Raw genomic sequence first — 16,948 nt, 5'->3', positions numbered from 1 at the left:
ATAAGTACAACTAAATACTTAATTGATTAATAATATAATATCATCAATAGGTAAAAATTAGTATACGCAAAATATAAGCAATACTGTTTTAATAAATAAGTAAAAACTCAATGACAAGTTGATTTTTGACTGAGCAAACAAACGGAAGTTTTCTCGTCAGCTATTTTGCTCCAAAAATTGCTGAAGTAGTGTGTTCTCGATAGGTATAACCAGGTTTTCGCTGCCGTCGTAAGTCCGCTTTATTTTTGCAAGTTTGTGGTCCAGAAACTCTGTAAGTTGTGCTCTCAGCGCTGTATCCGAACTAACCAAGAATTGTTCTCGAGACTTGGAATATAGCTCCTTGAAAGGTAAACCTGAAATAAAAATACAAACATTTGACAAGGAACAGGCACAAAACTTAATTAACTGACCCTATACTACGCAGTGCAAAATTCGAACTTCGCAACTTATATTATTTAAGCCCCCCTGGACGGTAGCGGAGGGGTGAGCGTGTTTACTGTTCTTTGTGTGGCCCAAACGCTCGGCTCGCCGCACATTGGTTCCCTGGCAGCACGCGTAATGAAAAGTGATGTTCTCGTCGCGCCCCTGCCCGCCCTGCTGTCTTTCAGTTTCAGTGTATGGCGTAATTGACGAAATTAATCAAACCTAATTGTCGTCTGTGGCCGACCGTGGTGTTCAAATGGTTAAACGATTATTTTTACAGATCTGATTTTAAGAATGTGCTCCTTGCTTATACAAAAAAATATAGGTATTCAGTACACTTTTGATGTGATTCAGTATCATGAAAAGAAAATGTTTGATTGAATAATACCGCCGGTTACAAGGAGCCCAGCTAGAGCTGTCTGTCCATCATCCCGCTCGAGTCCCAAAGGGCTAACAATTTCAGCTCATTTAGACTCCATTTTACACGCGTCTACTGAACGATATCGTTAATTTAGGAATAATGTAAAATATTAATATTACTCTTGATTCATATACATATATGTAAATATGGAAAGTAAGAATCACAATTTTCTTAAAAGTTCGTCATAATTATGACAATTTTACCCAAAATATCTCGGTGAGATTTCATAACTAAGTGCCTGCCAAGCACTAGCAGATGTTACTGCGCTCCGACTTCTGGCCGGAGGGTGTGGTGTTCCGTCGTTTTAGGGTAGCGACAAAGACGACGTTCAAAAATCCCTAACTATTCATAGTTTTTTTTATGTATTTTGTCTTTTTGTTTTGTATAATTTGAATTTTACAGCGCATTGGTGTCTAACTCTAATGCTGTAATTTTTTATTGGAATAAATAAATAAATAATTATAAATTTTAGGTTATCTTGTGTTTTTTTGACTTAAATTTCATAGAACAATTTAAAAAATTCGAAGAAAAATACCAATAGGTACCTACAGTCAGCATCAAAAATAGCGGATCAATTTTTACTCTTGTCGCATTGACCACTGGCAATCTTGCATGTTATTTAGTAACGGGGCTGTAAAACGACAAAGTACGAAAGTGTATTGCTACTTTTGATCATTTTTATTTAATTTCTGACTGTACTTGCTTTATTATTAATGATACTGAAAAAATTGTTCAAATTCACGACTTGTAGAGATCACAGATCACATACCTTGGTAGTGAGATTGCTTGTGATTATCCAATTGGTATTGTATGATAATATTGAAAATGCCCTTAGCATTGGTTGTGAGAGACTGATACACGCTTTTCAGCGAAGACAGCTGCAATACACCGCTGCGGTGTGTCATAAGAGAGTTCTCGTACGAAGTCTCCTCTGTGTAAGGAAGGAATGTTGTCACGTCCCACCACGTAAACTGGAATTTGCTTAGCTTGGAGTGGTCCCACACTGAAAACAATACTAAATAAAACTTTTTTCCTAAAGGTTCACGAAGTAATGGAGACTTTTACTCGTCATTGCTAATATTAATTATAGTACTTTTAACTTTTTACCAATTAGCGATGTTTCTAGTTCTTGATATGACTCATGAAACTGACCAAAAAAAATTACTCTCATCATGCAACAAAGTGCTGGCTGGTTACTACAGCAAAAGTGCGTGGGTTCATACGATTCTAGGGCAGCAATACAAGATGAGACGCCTTCTCATCTCAACAATCCTTTTAACATTCATTAATAGCAACAAAAAAAAGTGTACTCACATAATGGTGCATTAATGTGATCAATGGTTGCGATTGTATGAACATTCTTGATTTGTGAAATACTGGCTAGCACGGTCTGTGCTTTAGCATTACGGAGCATCGTTCCATCAATATTATGTATTATGAGAAACAGCTCCATATCATCTTCTGTTAATCTGGTATCAATCAATTTCACTACATCACCCACATTCGAAGGAACATTATTGCATTTTAAAAGGTCCATAACTATAGTTTCTAAAATGCTCTTTATTGTAAGACTAGGAAAGAATCCATTAACGACAATGCATGGGAAGTCTGATAGTTTTTGCTTCTTGAACTGTTGTAACACAGATCTCTTCGATCCAATCCCATAAAGTATAATATTGAAGTTTTCGCTCAAAACATACACCCATTTGTCAAATAGCTGCTCGTATGACTGATTAAGTTCTGATATTTTTTTCTTGTGTTCACTAGAAATCTGTATGATGTCTTGTTCCATGTTGTCATGTAAATTCAGGTTCTTCAGTCTTGCTAGAGTGTGATCTGATGTTGTAATCTGGAATAATCATAAAGTGTAAGTTTTGTAAAAAAAAAACGAACCTTAGAAAATAAATAAATATTCACTAATAAATATATGATTCCAATCAATTTGGTCAAAATTGGTAGAAGTATCAATTATATAGATATTATTATAACACAATAATAGAACATTTCATAGGGTATCCATTGCAGCAAAAAAACTTAAGCCACTTGGGCACATTGTCCTTTAGAAATTAGAAGTTTAATATGATGTGTACGTAGTTCTTCAATACATATTTATTTCTAAACTTATAAAATGTTATGGATCACATATTAAGGAACAAAGATGACCCAACTAGGTATCTGAGATTTATTTCTTTGTACTAAAGAGTGCATAATGTAGACATGAAAAGAAACTAGCTAATTAATACAAGCTCCTTTCAAAAGTGGATCAATGTCAATCAATACTTAAGTGTTTTCAGTAAATTACCTTTTTGCTAGAGTTCATCATAAAATAGTTGTCTGGAGTGACAATGTATTCGGAATCTTTAGTCCTTGTTTTGCTGGCTCTCCCTTTTCCTGTCTGAGCTTTGCTGGTTGGCTTGCTTTCCAGAGGAGTCTCCTCTTCAGAGTCTGAAGCTTCTGATGATGACCCGGATGTAGCCTGAACATAGAAAATCAATAAGACATAAACATCCTTATGCCATATGACATGCATAGAGATATCAATTTATTCACAAAACATTATTAGTGTATGACCTGTATGATGTTAATGACGACGACATTTATTAACATCATACACTACTAATCTTTAGCCTATAGCATATATGTCCCACTGATGGGCACAGGTCGCCCCTTAGAATAAGAGAGCTTTGGCACGCGGTGATTGCATCCCATCAGGTGACCCGCAAGCTTGTTGGCGCGCTCTTATATAAACAAAGTTTAAATTTAAAATCTCACCATGGTGCCATCAACCCTATTCTTAGTGCTTAGTACTTGTACTTAACTCACCTCATTGTCACTTTCTTCAGGTACAAAATCACTGCTGCTACCCGAGTAATCATCGTCATCACTTCCACTCTCAACTTCATTTACTATTCCTAGAACATAAGAGTTTTGTTTTCTTGCATAATTAATGCTACCAATTACAAAACCATTATGAATAAATAGTAGATTGTATAACGAGAGCATGAAACAAGCCATTTTACCCGAGTCACTCATATAGCCACTCGGGCCGGTACGGCGAGGGTGGTTGGACACGACGAGGGGAAAATGGGTTTAATGCTCGAGTTTTACATTTTGCTTTTCATTTAGATTTTTGAGCTGTTCATAATTATTAAAGGGTCCACTGCTGAAGTGCTGAAGTGTTAACAAACTAGCACCTGGGGCAAGATATACTACATCTTTGTGTGATACATCATAATTACTATTTCGCTCCCTCTCTGTCTCATGACATAATTTAGGTATCTTGTCTTGTTGACTTTGCTTTAGGCTTGTTTATGCCATTTTAGTTTTAGTTAGTGTAAACTTACTTTTCTTTATAATGTCCTTCATATTTTTAGGTGTAGCCTCACTTATTTTTTTAACAGATTCAGAAGTAATTCTTCTCCTTGGAGTTCTCATTGGAGAGTCTATCTTTGGGGACTGACTCTGGAGATCTTTGACTTTGTTCTGCAAGTCGTGCTTGGTGTGGCGGGATTTGAACTTGAACATGTCCTGCCCTTCGACATCATCACTGCTGAATAGAGCTGAAAAATTACAGTTCCTGATAAGAAAATGTGGTTATAGAAATGATGTACAACCTGTAAAAAAAAAACAGTTTATTGAAAAAGTATCGCATTACAAATTGCATTGCCGTTGATCCCACACTAGGCAAAGCCTGTCACGTGGCAAACGGGATTCGGGTACAAAACACTTAACTTAATTTAGCTTAAACTTAAATCTGTTAAATATAACAAGTAATTTTAGTGCTAGTAGTGCTCATGCACAAGGCTTTCAAATAACCAGACAGAGAACAAGTTTAGGGATTTTAGGGTGTAGTTATTGTAGTCACGATCTTAATTTGGGACCTCTGTCTCATTGGGATATCTGTCATTTTGTATGACAATTCAAAGGAATTTTTGACAAAATGGGTATAATCTCAAATTTAAAGCTCATGACCATAATAATATGTGGTACTTATGTAGCATATAAAAAAATAATCACGCCACTAAGAAGCATGAGGTCATTGCCATTTGATAACCACTAATAGTTTGTTCTTTATAAAGTACACTATTAAATATGGGCACCTATGATGTAACAGGTTGAGAAAAAGTTAAACACTGAGGAAGAAGTGAGAAAATAGTGTGCATTGTAAAAATGATATCGGACAAACCCGACTGTCCTATAATGCTACACTGTGCGGGACTACATTCCCCTGCCTGCTCAATACAGTGGTAGCTAAAATTGTCATTTTTTTTTAGTTATAAGTATTTATGTTTAGTTACTAACCCCTTCTTAAATTTATTTACTAATATATTATGTGTTTTGTTACATGAAATAAATGATTTGAATTGAATTAAATTGTAGCCCATTTAGAAATTTTTGAACTTTGAAATTGAATTTTGAATAAAAATCTGTATTATTTGATACAGCAGTCTTTGAGCGGGGGTGATTGTGATTACTGATTGATTTTACAAACTAGGCTACTAAGGTGTCATTTTCTATGTACTTTTTGGGCTGAATCGAATGAGATCATATCCAATGTTTATAGGATCTGTATTTTGCGAGATATGAAGGGTTTTTATAGCAACACCCATACCCCTTGGGAGAGAGTAGGACGCCTAAATTTTTCGTAGATCTCGGCAGACCCTCATTTCTAGTGCCAAGATAAAAGTTATAAACAAAGTTTTATTGATGTACATATTTTGCCGCCAAACTGTATTATTTAGTCTTATTTTACCTGTGCTATTTATATTTACTAGTACTTTGCTATTATATCTAGCTCAGATTGCGAAAAAACGTGTAAATGAAACTGACCTGTGGGTTTCTTAGTGACCACTTCTTCAAAATACTCGTCCTCGTCGTCAGAGCTTTGCTCCTTACGTAAGTTACGTTTGGTTGGTGTCGTCTCTAAGAAATCTCCATATTTTTTTGGTTTATTTCTTCTTCTCACGGCCCTTCTCGGTGTATCTGGAGTATCACTCATTTCCAAGTTTGAAAATAGTAATATTTTTCAGTCCACTAAAAATAATATCTAAAACAAAAGTATAAAATGTTAAGCAAGCCTGAATATAAAATAAATAAAGGTTATCGTGTTACGTTGTAATGTACCTGTACATTATAACTATGTGACAAAATTCGTTACTTACCTATAATTTTGGGATTCTAGTGAAAAAGGGGTTAAGTCTGCAGAAGAGAAGTCGAAATCAGCTGTTCAACTTCTGCAGAATTAACCCCCTTTTCACTAAGGCCCCAGAATTATAAATTAATTACCTTTCTTTTAAATTTAAGAACAGCGGAGGGTGCAGGCACCCTGTTGTGGATTGATTTGATTGTGAATGCATACCGCCAACCGCCAATATTTATTTTGACAGATGGGGATGGGGGTGACACCACAGATTACTAATATGTAGCTAGCTAGGGTGACACTATTTCCCGGCTGTACAATACTGACATGGAAATACCGGCGTGATATTTCGTGTTCACGCCCATAAAAACAGAAACTTATCAGTAATGTCAGTTTGACACCAATGAGGGCTATCGTTTTTTGTCTCACTAGATGGCGCACTGTTGCGTGAGGTTTTTAAGTATGGCTTTCAAAGTCTGTTATTACGGGCGTGAAAACAAAGTTTAGATTAAAATCATATTTAATACACCTTAAAACCGTACCATAAAAATGTCGAGCATGCCGCAGTGTTGCATAGTCCCCGTTTTGTTTGGAAAAAAGGGAGGACAAAGGTTTCCGAAAGACAAAACTGTCTCAAAACACAGACATTCATTGCCCCGGAACGCATATTTGCCATAATTAATTTCAGATATTACAAAATATTCACACAATTATTCTAATTATAAATAAACCCGCGTAGCTCACTCAAAAACTATGAGATTTGACATTTCGGAGACCTCACGCTACACTAGCGCCTCTAGTGGCGAATTCATTCGCGATAGCCCTCATTTGTATGGGCGTGTACACTAAATATCGGGCTGGTATTTCCATGTCGGTATTGTCCGTGGCGGTAAATAGTGTCACCCATAGATGGCAGAAGCAAGGAAGAGTGTTTATTAAGTTTATTTATTTTATGATTATTTTCTTTAGAGTAAAGGCAGGCAATGGTTTAACACTATATAGCCAATAAAAATGGGTAAATCAGGATCTGAAGATTCAAAAGAGATCCTTAAGCGTATCCCAATCCCTTATTGACTCCTTTTAAATCTTATCGACTATAATATTTATAACGAGAGGAAGAGGGATAGCATGATACCAATTTCAGAGCTGCTCCCCGGAGCCGATTCGTCAGTAGTAAGTATTTCCAAAGTGACTCACAGATTAAATAAAAGTCATTAGGACGAATCGGTACTTCAGTACCTCGGCACCGAACCGAGCCGGATCGGCCATATAGACAAACTAATAACGCTTGATGAAAGAACCGGAGTCAATAAAGGAGTCGGAGTCAATAAGCGGTTTCGGTACCGATACCGGCAGTAGGTAGCGGCTTTATGGTAGGGCGCGGTGGGGTGATCGCCCAGGACTTAAAGCCTGTACCTTCTACAAAATTCCCAAAAGTTTGGGACGCCGAGGAAATCTCGCCCAGGGCGCTGGAAATGCTAACCAGTACTAGATACCGGAGCTGGATTTATTTAGTGAATCAGATCCCTTGTCGGAGTCGAGATTACCTACCCATGTCTAATAGCCAAGTCTTCATTTTATTTATTTGAAGGTAGTGTGACAGTGGCGACGGTAACAATGATATTTAATTTTTTTTTCGTATGGGCGATTGAAGGAAGGAGGACAAGGAAATTTACTGTCCTGCAGTCCGATTTTTTTACGGCGCGATATGACACGCCATAAATTTATACATTGGTTTGTGCACCATACTTAATTTTTACGTCCGACATTTTACTTTTCCCTATAAACCTTAGAGCAACGCGGGCATCCTACTGGAAAGTCACACGGCGGCCACGCCGTACAAAATACGCGTTCTTGAAGCTACATAGGCACGGCGACGTCTGTACACGCGTCAATGTGTGCGTAAGATACACAGGGCTGACTATCGCAAAGTCTACCAATGGCATTTAATAGTAGATTATTGTCGTGGCCTGGAAGTAGGCAATTGCGAGTCCGTTTAACTAATACGAAGCCAACAATTGCTATTCCAGCCGAGACTAATATAAAGCTTTTCTCAAAAATGGTGAATAATTCTGATATAGAATAAACTTTTTGTCAAAATATATTATAAAGTTTATTTTTATTCCAATATTTTTCTTATGCTTTCCCGCTTTTTTTCATTAAAAATAAACTGCAGGTGTATTGTTCCACCGAAAACACCAGAAGCTATTTCAGACCCAATAGAAAAAGTCCGGAGTTCCAACAAAATATCTGATAACGGCCATTAGACTTGGCTGTATACGACTTGTGCCAACATTTCCTTGGCCTTTTTTATTATTTTTATTTGACTTTGATGGGTCTCCTGATGGTAAGAGATCACCACCGCCCATAAATATCTGCAACACCAGGGGTACTGCAGACGCGTTGCCAACCTAGAGGCCTAAGATGGGATACCTCACGTGCCAGTAATTTCACCGGCTGTCTTACTCTCCACGCCGAAACACAACAGTGCAAGCACTGCTGCTTCACGGCTTTAACTTTAAAAAAAAATGTGACTGATTGCAGGCGCGCTAATTCATTTTTGTCGAGCTAGCGCGCCAGCAATCTTTTTAACTTTTTAATTTTCCGCTGACCATAAACTATGCACTTCACCTTCTGATATGTAAAGAATAATGTCAACTTTTACGGATATTTTTGAGAAAAGGTATTTATAATGTAGGTATGGCTTAGATAGTGCAAATCAATTTAATCTGTCTGTGCATTTAAGCATTATTATTTTCAATTACAATAGACATACGACTACAAACTTAAACGAATTATTCTGTAGGTAGTTATTTCATGTATTAATCGCTAATTCGTTATTCGTAGATTAATCGCGATAATTTCAGATATAATTTTTTATTTAGAAAAAGGAAGTAGGTAGGGTACCGTTACCATTTCGCAAAATTATTGCTCCCGAACTTAGTGCCGTGCGGCCGACATACATCGCGTTGCGCACAATAAAAGTACTGTGTTGCGCACCCGACTGCTTTCCTGCGGTTTTCCTGCAATCTGCGCTTTAGGGGTGGGTATGACACAATTAGAATGTGACAAAGTGCAATTCCGCACACTTACATGCAAAAACCAAACTACATAAATAATCCAACAATACACTAATAATTCGTGTACAGATGACTCCAAACTCACACATTGACAGTAACATCACAAATGCATGTCCCAGATCTCTTTTTACAGCAGAAAACTGAACAATTCGGTATTTATAGCACTGCAGCGTTCATTCGCGCGACTCGATTCGGTCTAGCTTGAAATCCGACCGCACCTTGATTTATAAAATTACTTTGACAGAGGGGAACGCGGCGAATGGCTACTCCCTTCCGTAGGAAGCCCGCGTTGCTCTAAGCATTATACATATATTTATCAGTCACGCCGATAAAGGTGTTAAAATACGTAATAGTGGGGATGATTTTTTTTCTCGACTAATCCTATAGTGGGGTGTATCGTGTAGGTATCTCATATACATTACTTTGATCGTTGGATAGTAAAAACAACTGTTCCGAGTTTAAGTTTAAAACCATTGAGGGAAATATTACTTGATTTTTTCTTAATGGCTACGGAACTCTATCTTGGGCTTGTCCGACTCGGGTCTTGGCCGGCTTCGGCTGAATTAAATTAGATGAAATTTGATATAGCGATAGTTTGAGACCCTGGAGGACATAGGATAGTTTTTATTCCGAATTATTTACTACGAGAGTGAGGGACGGTACGATACGAAGTTCGTAGGTGTAGCCTCCTGCCTTGCTGGGGTGCCCGTCATGCGGTTTGCTTTGTGCGTCCATCATCTTTGTGGGTGCATCCGGCGGCCATGCCCGGTCCAGTCCCATATCGTCATGGCAGAAATTCAATAAAAACAATTTTTTTTACATCACTTTTAATTTATTTGCTCAACTTATTGACAATGTTGAAAATCACAGTTATTATTTCTGACAGCTGTTATGTAATAGTTAGTTTTATTACAACACAGCAGCCATCAGCTATGTAAATGGGAAACGGGTACAAAAGGTTCATTACATATTACTATTTATTGGCCACATGTTTAACAATACAAGGTTACCTAAAATTGGTTACATCAATTTCACACAAGATTTCTGAAACCTGCTGAAGTACTACAGACGTCATACCAACAGTCGTGTATCTGATATTGTTGTTTGCACTGAAACTAAGTTAAAACAGAGTAGCACTACTGGCCCTTGATACTAAGTGTTTCACTTCCTATTTTAACAGTTTAACTGATTTGGCCAACATAAATATCACCTCATGTCTAGACTAGAGTGGCAAAACTTGCACTTATGTATTCTTGTGGTTTATTCAAGACTTTTAAGAAGTAATATGTTGTATGTTTAGTGCCATTATTAAGAGGTAGGATCTTAAAGTAACACTAAGATTGGAAACATTTGCTGTTATGGGACAAATTAGGTTACAATCTTCGTGAGTAGTTAAGACAGTAGACAAATTCAAATTATAAAATTAAAAAACAAACATAACCTCTTGGCCAAACCAGATCAACAAATAAGTTTGGCTAAACTTAATGAGGGATTCCTCCCAACCTTAATGATTTTTTACATCAGTATCAATGGTACAGTCGCCATTATAAACATCAGAGCTATCTAGGTGCTCAAAAAAAATCTGAATTCGCACTTACGTAATGGCGATAAGGTCGTGTTCAGATATGAGCACATACCTATAGCTTAATAATTGTAATTTAGGATCAACTAATCATTTTATCAATGCAAGTGAGCAAGAATTAGGCTGACGCATTAACAGGGGCCAGCTCGTACGCGACGCAATGTACAATCGACGAAGCTAAACAACTACACAATACTTTTATACATACCACTTCACTCATTTTAAATTATTCATACATAAATAATAGGGATGAAAATTTTTGCTTCTGTGTGTATGTTATATCTATGGAAATTTTAAGAAACATCACAATATTTCATTGGAATATAATCATCGTTACAATGTTTAAAAAAAATGACGATTTCTCCTGTGATACCACTTAAAATATTACTTACAAATATTATTATTTTAATGGTGGGATCGTAGCTCATCTATATACAATACCAACGATTTCAATAGATTAATTACAATCACTCGAGTCACTAAACTTCTAGAAATGCTACAGACAGCGTCGTCGCGGCGGCGATTCGCTCGGAGCCGCAACTACGCAACGCGAGCTTTATACAGGCTTATTGCGTTCCATTACCATTCTACTTCAACCGTTATGTTCAAAAGTTTCTACTTTTAAACATCTACTGAAAAATCTTATGTAATTGGATATTTTGCTTGGGAATGAGATTACCTTGTTGAATAAATTCAAATTTAATTATAATTATATCAGCACAGAGGAATTTCTACTTTTCATTAAATATTTGATTTAATACAATAAATAAAAAATAATTGTTAGCCAATAAATTTTTGCGTAATCATAGGATTAAATTTAAATGACATGGATATTGGATATTTCTTTTTTACTACATGAGCTTCGTATTCATTTATACATAGCAATAATTTACACAAAACATAACTGCAACAGTGCAATAGAACTTCCACAGAAACGGCATGCAAAAGATAACTCCAAAAGCTTTAACACATACGATAAAACCTCCGCTACATCCTTACTACGTCAACGCGCAAAAAGCGTCCAGGGAATCTCCGTAACCTACACATTAAAAGTAATCATTATAAAGCAAGCGGTACACTAACCGACCGCGAGAGACAAAACATTAGGATCGAATATCGTCTTGAGATCAATCATAGTAAACAAAGGATGAATCCGTAGATCCACGACTACATGCGAACACGTCCACTGGCACTCGTCACTGTGGTCCGACCATGGTGGCCACGTTAACACTAGATATGGCTTTGGACAGGGTCGGGGCGTGTGAGGCGCGTGTCCGTGCGGTCTGCATCATCAGTTGTAGCGCAGCATGAGGCCGCGGAGCAGACACTGCTCGAGTATGGACTCGGTCGCGTGTCATGGGTGGCGGTGTAACACGTGGGTGTCTTTGGTATAGTGGGGGCGCGGCGGGTCGCGGCACTAGGCCTGCTTGACGCGCTTCCGCGGCGGCCCGATGGGCGGGATCTGCTGCTGCTGGGTCGCGAGCGCGCGAAACGCCTCGGCGATCAGGTGCGGGTGGGACGATATCATGTTCTTCCAGCCTGCTGTGTCCATAACGTCTGTTGCGTGGCTTCTGAAAATAAAACACCATGTTACTGAAAAACTCTGGCATTTGGGCATTTGCATTTTGAGCGTACCTTTTACTTTTTATCAGATATAGGTAATTCTGGATTCTTCTTACGCATAATAATGAATTTTGATGAAGAAAAAAAGGTCCCCAAATTTCCATACTATTTTTATGTGTCCATTTTGTAACAGCTCATATAAACCGCATGGAATAAGTCACAAAACCGAGAAAAAAATAGGGAAACTTTATTTCCTTCATCCAAATAGTGCTAATGATTCTGAGTAAAAAGAACCTAAAGTTAATTAATTCTGGAACAAAAGTAAACGGTGCATTTAAAATGAAAATGCTCATTTATGAGTGAACTAGCGACTGCCCGTTACTGCCCGATACAGACACAGCTAAATATCTCAACACATCACATAAATGGTTTAAATTAAAAGAACATCTTGTTCTTTGTCGAATTTATTATAATTTTGCGCTTTTTTATCGATACAAACCGATAATTTTTTCCATGTCTTTAAGCACATCCTATAGGCCATAGGCATAGTACTTTACTCACGCTTTTTAACTCCTTGGTTAAACCAATTCTGGAATATGCATCAACTGTATGGAATCCATGTTATAGTATCTATATTAACATTATTAACTCAATAGAGAAAATTCAGTCCAAGCTCCTTAAGCACATAAATTATAAAAAACCTGGATTTGTTACAAGCAAGATGGTTTCGCTTGAGTGCCGGCGCGCATTAAGAGATCAGATATTTTTGTATAAAATCGTAGGAAACTATATATACTCCCCCTATCTGTTAAGTACATTAAGTTTTAAAGCTTCCCGTTTGAACACACGAACTTTCAATAAATTATTTCATGTTCCCCTCACAAGGAAAAAATATTTAACTCTTATATTAACAGAGCCTGTAAAGCCCATAATACTAAATTCTGTCAAGTAGATGTATTTCATTTATCCTTAGTTAAGTCCAAAAGTGGCATTCTGTCCCTTTTGGATTAATAGCATTCATTTTACAATTTTGCAGTTTCATCTTTAAATAGTTAATTTAATTTTGTTCAATTAACTGCTAACCGTATTTGTGTTTAGCCATCAAACCTGTTTTCAGTTTTGTTTCCCGTTCATTTTACTTTTACTTAAATGAATCAGTAAGTGGTGGCAGCTTTATTGGGTTACGTAAATTGTTTATTTTTAAGAACCATGTACCGTTTGTGCCCAAATAAACATTAAAACATAATCAAAATAAAAGAGGTCCTTAAAAGATACTATGAGTTCGCAGACTACAACCAACCATTAGATGATTAAACAAAATTAAAGTTTTTCAAAAGGGTTCCGCGTTTGATAGTGTGAGAACCACTGTACTAACGTGTTTATGAAGTCGATGGTTTGCGCCTTCAGTTGGTCCGCGGAGTGCAAGTCTGCGAGGATGAGGGTGTCCGCCGCCGTTTCGACGGAAAGGCTGAGGCAGAGCGCTTCTTCGCACATCACTTTTAACCGCTCCAACGCGTACTGGAACAGAGAAGTCGTTTAATAAATACATTGGGACCAGTATGATTGCTTATAGTACATTGTGCATTGAGGGTTGTAAGAAGGATATTACCAACGAGTCGAATACGGAAGGTTTTTATTTTAATAACTCGAGTTTGTACCTAATCCCCTTACTGCCCGTGATACACACAGTGATTTTCATCACAATGCGAGAAAAAAAATGCAAAAAAAATATAAGTATTTTGTGTCTAAATCTAAACACTTCACAGCTCGGCAAGAGAAAGACGTTATATAAGAAAACAACTGAATAAAATAATGGCTACCCGTCAATACAGACCGACCCTCTCAATCTCGTATTAAATAATATTAGCGTCAGCGATATAATACGAACTTCGATTTCCGAATTTAGAAGAAAGAAAGAAAGGAAGAAAAAAATAAAATTATTGCAAAACAATTTGATATAAATTTGAAATATAAAAATCACGAAGTTTCATAAAGATAGATAAGTGTAAAATTGGGGCAAGTTTAAAGATAGAAATAAAACGTTGGCTGACTTGAAACCTCTTTAGTCTGACATGACGTACCAATAACTTGTTTACAAATTTTAAAACTAAACTTCCTTCCTGGGGAGCAAAATTATACGTAAATCTATTACTCCCGCGGGAACAATTTAGGCCATTCTCCTTTAGTTTACTGGCATGGAATAACATAATTGACGAGCAGTCGAGCAAGTGTGATGAAAAACGAATTATGCGATAAATATAACAGTTACAGGTAGATCGATAAAGTATAAAAAGTAAGCAAATGATTGACGGACGGTGTACAATTTATTGTCGTCCCCTGGCTCAACGTACCCCGCGAAAGGGAAATAACATAAAGTACGGTCGAACAAATTGAACCATGACCCAGGGTGGAACCTTTTAATAATAAATTTCACTATGATTTCCTTGACAAAAGTATGAGATGTCAACATGACATTAGTAGCACAAAGGCTCCACCCTGGGTCAGGATTCAATTTGTTAGACTGTACGCTGTATGTGCCTTATTACTATAGTAGGAACTACTAAACTAGTAGGAGTTACTATAGTAGTATAGTAGGAACGAGGACGCCATCATCATTTCTGCCATGGGACGTATGTCCATTGTTTGACATAATCCTCCCTTATACCCCTATGGTAGTTATTTGCCATAAAGTATCTTAATGACACCCCGTGTAAAAGTATCAAAATGATAAGTAACCTATCCAATGTCTTATTCCAAAAACCCTGCTACCTACCAAACTTGAAATCTATCAAGCCAATTCACACATATTCGTACATTTTCGCATTTATAATATTAGTGAGCATTTAACTTCCGCGATATTATCACTGTTATTATGACATATGTGTCACCTTGTCAGCGGCTGCTAGTAAATCATCGGCCATCTTGTCGAGATTGGGCGCTCGCCCCGTGTATATGAAGCGCAGCATCTCTCTCAACACTTCGTGATCGACGTCGGTGATGTCCACGCGGTTTCTTTTGCGCTCCTCCATCTCGTGTTCGAACATGGCAGCGAACACAGGACTCCGGGCTGGAATGTGAAACGGCAAAGTTAGTAAAACTAGCAAGATAAAGCAAAAGTGCAGGTGGCTAAGGAAACCCTTATATATATATTTTTACTGTACCTATCCATTTGTGGCTGCCGCTCACGTTAGGTATTTGAGCGGAAGAACTGTATTTACAAGTACTAGAAGAATGCATAGAAATCAGGCGAGTGAGCATGAAAGCTCGTCAATCTAGTCAACTGGCATTGACATAGATGTTTCTGATTCAAATCTATACGTAGCGAGTGATCTTGATCTAACTTCTAAAGTTACCTATTTACTGCCGGCGAATATACACATGACGTAACATTTAACTTCTGTGCTGTAGTGTAATGGAATGGTAATAGATAGTAATGCCCAACGTAATTAATTAACTATTTAGTTCGTACGTTACATCGTAGCGGGAACTACTAGGCAAATATATTTTTCATTAGTGTAATTCATTTCCGATAGCATTATTACTAAATAAAATGCGGTTTAATGGAACGGCTGTTAACTACCAAGCCGATTTTTCTTGAATCATGATCATAATGCAAAGAGTTTCGAAAAGTTTGAAGCGTTTAAGTGACTCTAAAACGTTTCCATTTGGCAATTTTAATGTAAAGTGGACAGCGAGAGTAACAGATAGCGCGCTGCGGCCCACATTTTTTCTGCTCTTTTGGGTGCAGCTGTAATGTATGTGCTCTCGTTTCAAATTTTCTAGTTCACCAATTTGGGAACAAGCCCTAGTGGGTGGAATCTAGGCAGCTGGCCTGATTTAATGTTTTCACCAGATCTTACTTAATATGTTACGCGACAATAGCCTCGCCTCACCTACTTACTGAAGTAGACCTACAGTAGTTGACCTACAAAATGGTAGTAAAATTAAGTTAAATTACTAAATAATAACTGGAACCAACAACTAAATATATAATGTTTCTGCGGTAAACTGAGTTTGGCTCGAAACAATTTTATCCTGTGAAAATCAGGTCTCATTAAAACAAAAATGGGTCAATATAACGGTTTAAAATAAATGATAACAATGGATAAATAAATCGAGTAAAAATATGTTGAACGCGTCACGTAACAATCAATGCTCAGTGTTTTTATTTGTTGTTAGAATTATGGGATCGAAAATCTAAGAGGAAATGGCGACTCCTAACCGCGTCTATGACTGTTAAATGTAAACATAAATAGCGAGTTCGACCTCGCTAAATAAACTTTATCAATATTTTGTAAAATTGTGGTTAATTACAACGCAGTTCTAATGACATAAATACTTTGTGTATGTGAGTAGGTATGACACAATTAGAATTTATACGGTACTAGCTTTTGCCCGCGACTTCGTCCGCGTGGAATAGTAGGTAACTTTGGGAAGTATTTAATTTATTTAGGATACCTATTTTGCACTTTATTTCGTATTAAGTGCCTAAATGCCAAGTTTCATGGTTTTATCTTCGACAGCGACGAACTTCCACCTTATAAACTTTCATCCCTTATTTCAACCCCTTAAAGCCTATTTTTCGCGATAAAAGATAGCCTATGTTCTTTCCCAAGGTCTATTCTATCTCTGTACCAAATTTCATCAAAATCGGTTCATAAATCATAAATCATTTATTTATTCAGCGGTTTAGGCGTGAAAGCGTAACAGACAGACAGACAGACAGAGTTACTTTCGCA

At 37.2% G+C, this 16,948-nt stretch overlaps 3 protein-coding genes across 12 annotated transcripts in view; all 3 read right to left on the bottom strand.

The window, feature by feature from the left end:
- The window catches only part of LOC141427423 (lachesin-like), a 211,422-nt gene that overhangs the window by 16,642 nt on the left and 177,832 nt on the right, over positions 1-16,948 (bottom strand). The gene's annotated exons all lie outside the window — the stretch shown is intronic.
- On the bottom strand, positions 73-9,246 carry Orc2 (origin recognition complex subunit 2). Of its 3 annotated transcripts, none has more exons than XM_074086822.1 (8): positions 9,150-9,246; positions 5,675-5,891; positions 4,189-4,404; positions 3,668-3,756; positions 3,147-3,320; positions 2,159-2,693; positions 1,614-1,847; positions 73-353 (listed from the first exon to the last, which is right to left on the bottom strand). In XM_074086822.1, the coding sequence occupies exons 2-8, from the start codon at positions 5,841-5,843 to the stop codon at positions 157-159; spliced, it is 1,614 nt and encodes a 537-aa protein (XP_073942923.1). In that variant the 5' UTR covers positions 5,844-5,891; positions 9,150-9,246; the 3' UTR covers positions 73-156. The 3 variants fall into 3 exon arrangements, with proteins under 3 accessions (XP_073942923.1, XP_073942922.1, XP_073942921.1); XM_074086821.1 differs by lacking the exon at positions 9,150-9,246 and adding an exon at positions 9,078-9,138; XM_074086820.1 differs by lacking the exon at positions 9,150-9,246 and adding an exon at positions 6,131-6,355.
- The window catches only part of rdx (BTB/POZ and MATH domain-containing protein rdx), a 79,882-nt gene continuing 72,808 nt past the window's right edge, over positions 9,875-16,948 (bottom strand). For all 8 annotated transcript variants that reach the window (XM_074086816.1, XM_074086815.1, XM_074086814.1 and 5 more), the window contains 3 exons: positions 15,098-15,276; positions 13,585-13,727; positions 9,875-12,217 (listed from right to left, as the gene is read on the bottom strand). In XM_074086816.1, coding sequence (XP_073942917.1) covers positions 12,064-12,217; positions 13,585-13,727; positions 15,098-15,276 — 476 coding nt within the window. In that variant the 3' untranslated portion in view covers positions 9,875-12,063. The remainder of the gene's footprint in view (positions 12,218-13,584; positions 13,728-15,097; positions 15,277-16,948) is intronic.

The sequence above is a fragment of the Choristoneura fumiferana genome, chromosome 4 (genome assembly GCF_025370935.1).
Source record: "Choristoneura fumiferana chromosome 4, NRCan_CFum_1, whole genome shotgun sequence".
Classification (NCBI taxonomy): Eukaryota; Metazoa; Arthropoda; class Insecta; order Lepidoptera; family Tortricidae; genus Choristoneura; species Choristoneura fumiferana.
This window is presented reverse-complemented; position numbering and strand designations above follow the sequence as displayed.